The sequence below is a fragment of the Seriola lalandi genome, unplaced genomic scaffold (genome assembly GCF_002814215.2).
Source record: "Seriola lalandi dorsalis isolate HSWRI2012SDOR001 ecotype SW California unplaced genomic scaffold, Sedor1 jcf7180002054553, whole genome shotgun sequence".
Lineage (NCBI taxonomy): Eukaryota > Metazoa > Chordata > Actinopteri > Carangiformes > Carangidae > Seriola > Seriola lalandi.
Genome location: NW_019525106.1, coordinates 585,453 through 592,410, shown reverse-complemented (window position 1 = coordinate 592,410; position 6,958 = coordinate 585,453). Strand labels below are relative to the sequence as shown.

Sequence of the window (6,958 nt, the reverse complement as noted above, 5' to 3'; positions counted from 1 at the left end):
TCCCCTTACCACACAGCCAGACTAGCACGTGACGTATCTTGCCAGCTTCACAGCTCTTGCAGATTTGCAGTTCTCAAGCTTCTTACACCCAGATTAGGTCCAAAGCTGTGAAACATCACAGCCTGAACCATGAGCCTGGATGAGAATCAACATCTACATATTTATAAGGCTGATGGCAATAGTTCAACAATTTATTTATAAATGTGGGTCAGAAGTCCATTCTCTGGGAGGAAATAAGCCTTTCTTTACAAAAAAAAAAAAAACCTTTAATGTTAGAGGAATATCAAATCTTGTTGTCACAAATCCTCGTCTTGCTTAGTTGCTAACAGAACCTCCTTGATATTTCCACCAATTAACACTGCAGATTAAATAGTGTTCTGTATTTTCAGCCACTGACTATACAGTATGTTTGACTAATTGACAAATTTTAACACAGACTTTGGTTGTAGATCCTAGTTAGTTTGATTTTTTAGGGTAAAATTAGACTTTCCCATGAAAAACACATATCTCCAAAATGTCAGTTCTGGAACTTACAGAAACTTCAGTCTGGGCTTGACCGCTTCATATTTTTCCATTTATCTACTCAGTCTGAAAAGCTGTCACTGAATTTCCTTTGCATGTGGAGAAACATGACATGATTCAGTTGTTGGTAGAATATAAAAAACTCCCAAGATTGATGTTACAGGATTTTCCCACTACAACAGTGATATAATGAAAAGAAGTCTCAAAGACTGGATGGAAGAACAACAAGCTTAGTGAACACAGAACACAAAAAAACACAGGACAGAGAAATCGTATGAGGTTATTTAATTTGTCATGTTTAATTTGGCATTCCTCCTTAATCCTCATCCTAGAGGACAGTGATTACTTCAGATATAGTCCAGAGGGAGAGGGGGAGAAGGAAGTGTGAGAGAGGAAGGTGAGAAGTACAAGTTGCACATTTAAAATAGGGTGGGTGACAAAGAGAAGCAACGCTGAGTGAGAACGACACAACAGGAGACGAAAAGAAGACATCTGTTAATATTCAGAGGGAAAGAAAAATCAAAGAAGGGATAACTTTTTTTGCTGTTTGATGCACCAAAATTAGAAGAATGGCGTCATTTAGAATTTTCATATAACACTGCCTTCATGTTCACAGCTTTTGTGATCAATTTTTCATCTAGCTCTTTCTGTTTTTGCCACAGCCTGCTCATAGATTCTCAGAAAAAAAAGATAAAAACAAATTAAGGGAAGAAAATATGTGCTAGAATCTTGATCACGATCCTGTATGTTGAGTTATATACTGATGTGATGTCCTGTCAACAGTCTCCTCCAGATGCCCTCTGCAGGAGCCCACCGGCTCAGCAGCGTGTCCTCCCACGACTCAGGCTTTGTCTCGCAGGACGCCAACACCCACTCTAAGCCTCCATCGCCCATGCCTTCTGACATCACCAGCCAGGTAACAGTCTCGGGCGTAATACTGAAGTTTAATCTTTGATCAGGTGGGGGAAAAAAAAAGGGATTTTATCGCATCAAAACCAGGAACAAAGCGGACTTGTAAGCTCCAGAGATTCCTCTGGCAGAAAAGCTGCAGGGCAGGAAGACACAGCAACAACACCAGAGACTCTCTTTCTTGTCAAAGTAGATCTACAACAATTCAGCCCTATTCCATCTGGCATCTCCAATCTGGTGTGAGATATACGTTTTGTCATGTTTGCATTTCAGGGATAAACACGTAGTTACAATAAGAGTCAAACCCAGGCAGTTCTCTTCGTGTTTTGCTGCAATAGCACTTTATCAGTTGCGAATGTTGAATTTCTATCCCACTGGATTGATAAAGTTATTCAGACGGTCTGGACAGATTGCAGTGTACAGAATACGCTCGGCAGCACACTAGCTCACCCAGTGATGCAATGTTCTTTTTCTGAAAAAACTGATCTAAAAGGCTGCTTTATTTTCTATCTAGGCTATGGTCTATAGATCCCCTCAGAGAGGAAAATAACTCCCTCTCTCTAGAACTCACCAACACTCCAACTCTGACCCCGGTCCTGTGTATCTCTCATCTCTCACACCTACCCCTCTCTCTCTCTCTCTCTCTCTCTCTCTCTCTCTCTCTCTCTCTCTCTCTCTCTCTCCATTTGCTCTCCCCCTCCACTGTTTTTACTCCATCTCCCCTTTCCCAGAAATCAACAAGCTCAGCCTCCTCTGAGGCTTCAGAAACCTGCCAGTCTGTCAGCGAGTGCAACTCTCCTACAGCGGTTAGTACTGCATGCATCTAACCAATCGACTTGCTTTATTAGACAGATATACACTTGCAGACGTGCACATGTACACACAGGCGATGCGCAGTGCCCTTCACTCATTGTTATCTATAGTGTAAAGAGTCCTGTGGGCTCTTCTTGACAGCTGCAGTGCGGTTTGACGTGGACTATTCATGGATGTTGAGCACTTTGACTCAGACTTGTCTGTCCGTTCCGCAGTTTGGCTCATGCTCATCCTTCGGTACCTTCCGCCCTGCTTTCTCTCACACTGGCACCATCAGGCCTCTCTCTGTCATACTTCCTGCGTCCCCCACATTTAACCACTCCCCTGGATCCAACACCCCCTCACCCACATCAAAGGTTCCTAGCTGGAAGGTTTGTTTTCATTTGCAATTTTACTTTTGAGTTTTTTCTCTTTTTAAACGTTCTTGCTTCTTTGCTTCTTGTGTTTTATTGCCTTTAACGCACATAAATCAGCGTGAAGATTAACCTCACAATCACCATTTTGCTGTTGCTCATCAAGCTCGGTTTTCTAATCTTTCCTCATAAAGATGTGCTAAACTGATATCATTTAACAACGCACTCATAGCCTACTGTAGTCTGCTCATATCTTCCTCAGCATCTAACCAGTTCATGAGCCAAATCAGCAGCTTCCATGTTAGCTGCTTGTACGAGCGGTGGATGGCAAACACTGGAGATGCTCAGTTGGAAGACAGTCTCATTGTTCCGTCTGCTGCTGCAGGACTGGGCCAAACTGAGTTCCTGTGAGCCGTCGTTGGCCAGCACTCTGCAGCGTAGGAGGGAGTCTGTGGATAAGATGAGAGAACTGGAGGCTCCGCCCAGTCCACAGGGGTATTCTGGGATGCAACCAGATGATCCACACAGAGGGAGAATTGGCCCAGGAACCATTGCAACCAAGGTAAGACGTCCTCAGGGAGTAAAAATGTAAATGTCAGTATATAAATTTATATACCTTGGAAATTGTAGTGTGGTGAACTGCATATGTAAATGTGTGCTAATCTTTATGTATTTCCTGCCTGCCTGTATCTCTTGATGTGCGTGTTTGTGTGTGTGCGTGCGTGCACTTCAGCATGGCGAGCCCCTCTCTCCAGCAGCCAGCACTCTTGCTATGGTTCTGACTAGAGGGTTAAGTATGGAGCAGCAGAAGAGCAGCAGAGACTCTCTGCAGTACTCGAGCGGCTACAGCACCCAGACCAACACCCCGTCATGCTCCGAGGACACCATCCCCTCACAAGGTAACACTCACCCTTGACAGTCACACAGTCCTTATGATACGGCACACATGACATCCATATAAAGCACAGACCTTCTGAATTCCCTGTTCTTTTTCCAGGTCATTTTGATTGGAATCTTTGGACTTGCGTGCTTTTAAAAGTGCAGTGCTAATTACCTTTTGTGTCAATGTGATTACTGTAAATTACTATGTAAAAAAAGCAGCTGTGAATAACTCTTCAAAGCATTGTTGTTGTCAGTATTTTTTCAGTGTGAAAAATAGATACTCATGACTCATTGTCACTTCTAGGTTCAGATTATGAGTGCTATTCACTCAATGGGGATGCTGACAGTGAAGGACAGGCAGACTTTGACAAGTCCTCCACCATCCCTCGCCACAGTAACATTGCTCAGAGCTATCGCCGCATGATCCAAACTAAAAGGCCTGCCAGCACAGCAGGTCTGCCTGCAGGTAAAACTCTGCAGGGAACTCCAAATGGTGCAGGGGGAAGCGGCTCTGGAGTCATTGCGTCGGGGACGGCCACTATTCGCCGGACACCGTCCTCCAAAACTGGTGTGAGGCGCACGCCATCCACATCTGGCCCCATTCCCATCCGGCCCCCCATCGTGCCAGTTAAAACTCCCACAGTGCCGGACTCTCCAGGGTATGCCAGCCCGTCACAGCATCGTACCGGCAGCGAGGAGTTTCTTTATGGTGATGACCCATCTCCTAGTGACTTCATGAGGGCCTCTCCAAAGCGGATGAGTCTTCCCGACAATTCATGGGGCTGTGGAGGAGGAGGGGTGGACAGGACTGTTTATGCCCAGCAGGCCCCCGGCATGGCCACCCACGGTGCTGAGGAGGACCCTCTGCTTGCTGCCAACCGCCACAGCCTGGTGGAGAAGATAGGAGAGCTGGCAGCCAGCGCCCACGCCCTTGGTGAGAGTCAGTTCCCCTTCCCCAGCTCACTGCCTGGGGATCTGGCACAGTGTGTGCCCCAAGAGCCATCTCCTGCAACCCAGGAGGACAGGGATATGCTGGTGTCGATACGCCGGGGAGTGAAGCTCCGCAAGACATTGACTGACGACAGGTCGGCTCCTAGGATCCTGCGGTAGCTGAGGGAGAAGAAGGCTGTGAAGAAGCAGCTGTGCTGTCCTTATTTACAAACTGAAGCTTTGTAGTGAAATACAACAGCATTCATGTAATACATGAACTGAGGCACAAGTAACAAAGAGGATGTAACTCGTGGTGAATGAAGGCCAGTCGACAGATTAATGAGTGACAAAGGACAGTGTCAAGTCATTTCGTTTTATGTCATGTATGTATTGCGTACGTACAAAGTAATCCATATTTTTTTGGTTTTTATTCTTCTTTTTGTTTTTTTGTCTGTGGGCTTCGTGGCTGTGCATCTCTGCTCCCTGTGTGACCGGTCGTTTCAGCCTAGTTGGTCCCTTTAGACCCAGTGATCAAGACATCACTCATGTGCATCATGGGATCGAATGCTCTGTGTCTTTGTTCTTGCTCTTATGATTATTATAATATTGTGCGTTTCTTAATTAACACAGCCACCTGTCAGTGGAAAGTGATGGGCGAAGTGCTCTGTGAGCCTGTCTGTATGTTGTGTTTCTCATCATTACTGTACAAGTACCGTATTACTGTTTTGTCTCATAAGCTGAACAACAGCTGTGTAATTCATGTAAAATAGGAGCAATATGGCAGTGTTTTTATTGCTGTACTGTATTGTCAATATATTCTGCAATTAAACAGGCTTTTTACTGGTATAGGGCTTGATTTTCTTTGTCAGAAAATGTAATGTCTTTAGAAAATCAATATTTATTTAGTTATCACTACCAACATGTATTAATCACTGTATATTTATATCTAAAATGGGCTTCAACTCTTACCCCCAGACTTTTTTGAAGTTTTACTTCTTATTACTTTCTCCACTTTAGATATTTCCTCTGGATCTCTCTACTGGAGATTTTATACTGCAGTTACAGTGGGCTATCAGTATTTTATGATATGTCCAATGCAGTAATCTTAATTTTCCAGCGGTCTGTGGGCTGTAGGTTTTTATGTTAAAGTCAATTTTTAAACTTTTGACAATCCCTATTTTCTTCAGTAATTTTCTGCTTTAGTTCTCTATAACATTGCCCACAGTCATACTATTCACAAGCCTGCAGTCCTCTAAGAAAACAGATGGCGGCGCCAAAGACCCTTCACTGTGGCTGAGCTGACTGGCGCCAAAAGGAACAGTAATGGAGGATATCCATCGACATTACTGCTTCAGTAAAGATATTTGGCAGGCTCTGAAGATGGATAAGAGGTGGGATGAATAAGGTAACCAGGTAAGGACGTTACACAGCGCCCAGGAAGAACTTGTATACCCGCGAAACAACGGTAACATTAACAAGCTTTGCTAGCAAACTCACATTTACTATGTTTACAAAGAAACAAAAATGGCCAAAACTGCATGTCTCTCACTTGAATGATGTCGAATGACAAAACTATAGCTCACATAAGCAGCGAAATATAGGCCATAGCTTACATGTACAATTCATTAAACGGCACAAATTCATTTTGGCCAATTCTGTGGTGGCTATATGAAATTTATAAAACCCCGTCATTATTCTTTTAATGATAGGCCCTGCTGGAAAACAACTCCTAAACTGACTATAAAGCAGTTTCCCTCCTGAACGGCAGCGAGGATGAACCACACTGCGTTTTGCGATGATAAGGAACCTCTGTTGGAGGGCACAATATGATATATGAGCATGAAGTCCAGAGCTACTCTTGTTAAAAGGGCACTTAACAGTGTACCATGAACAATATGTTTCATAGAATTAGAAGAAGTGGAAGAATGAAGCAAGGTTGAGTGTGTTTTTGAGATAGAGAGGAATATAAGGGATCTATTTTAATCTCTCTGACACTGAGTCATCACTGACAATTCTCACTGATTTGCAAAGGAAAATGGAGGCTCATAAGGTTTGAATAGGAAAAGATAATGAAGATTCTGCAGCTGGATCCAGTGGTTTGACCATGGATAATGAGCACTGGCAGTGTCTTTGCGTTTGGTCCCATGTGTAAATCATATAAGAGATGTTTCAGGACCACCGTGACTGAAGAAATGATTAGTCGGCTTGGATCTGGAAGCCTTTAGTATTTTTTATGTTCTCTCTAAATGGTTCCCTCATAATCCTCTCAGAATCATAAATAGCACATTATTGAATTTACACTTTTAGTTCGTAGCCTTGAACTGGTCGAGTAATGGAAACCTGCCTAATGGCAGGGGCTTGCTGGGATAATTAACTGAGAAAAAGAACTGTGGAGTTTCATTGTACATCCAAGGCAATGTTCTTTCTCTCTCAACTGTTTCAAAGAGAACATTATCACGGCTTCTCTCGAAAATCTCACCTCTTGGTTTCGCAGAGCGAGAGGGACACCGAGCTGTGCTAATTTTCATTTTCTTTTATTTTTCAATGAC

General features: G+C 43.6%; 1 protein-coding gene across 3 annotated transcripts in view; it reads left to right on the top strand.

Moving 5' to 3' along the window:
- Window positions 1-5,255, top strand: part of mtss1la (MTSS I-BAR domain containing 2a) — a 24,377-nt gene extending 19,122 nt beyond the window's left edge. For 2 of the 3 annotated variants that reach the window (XM_023415516.2, XM_087176405.1), the window contains 6 exons: window positions 1,306-1,438; window positions 2,163-2,237; window positions 2,460-2,615; window positions 2,983-3,159; window positions 3,331-3,496; window positions 3,784-5,255. In XM_023415516.2, the coding sequence (XP_023271284.1) occupies window positions 1,306-1,438; window positions 2,163-2,237; window positions 2,460-2,615; window positions 2,983-3,159; window positions 3,331-3,496; window positions 3,784-4,589 (1,513 nt within the window). In that variant the 3' untranslated portion in view covers window positions 4,590-5,255. The remainder of the gene's footprint in view (window positions 1-1,305; window positions 1,439-2,162; window positions 2,238-2,459; window positions 2,616-2,982; window positions 3,160-3,330; window positions 3,497-3,783) is intronic. The other variant, XM_023415518.2, reaches the window with a different exon arrangement.
- The last annotated feature ends 1,703 nt before the right edge of the window (window positions 5,256-6,958 follow it).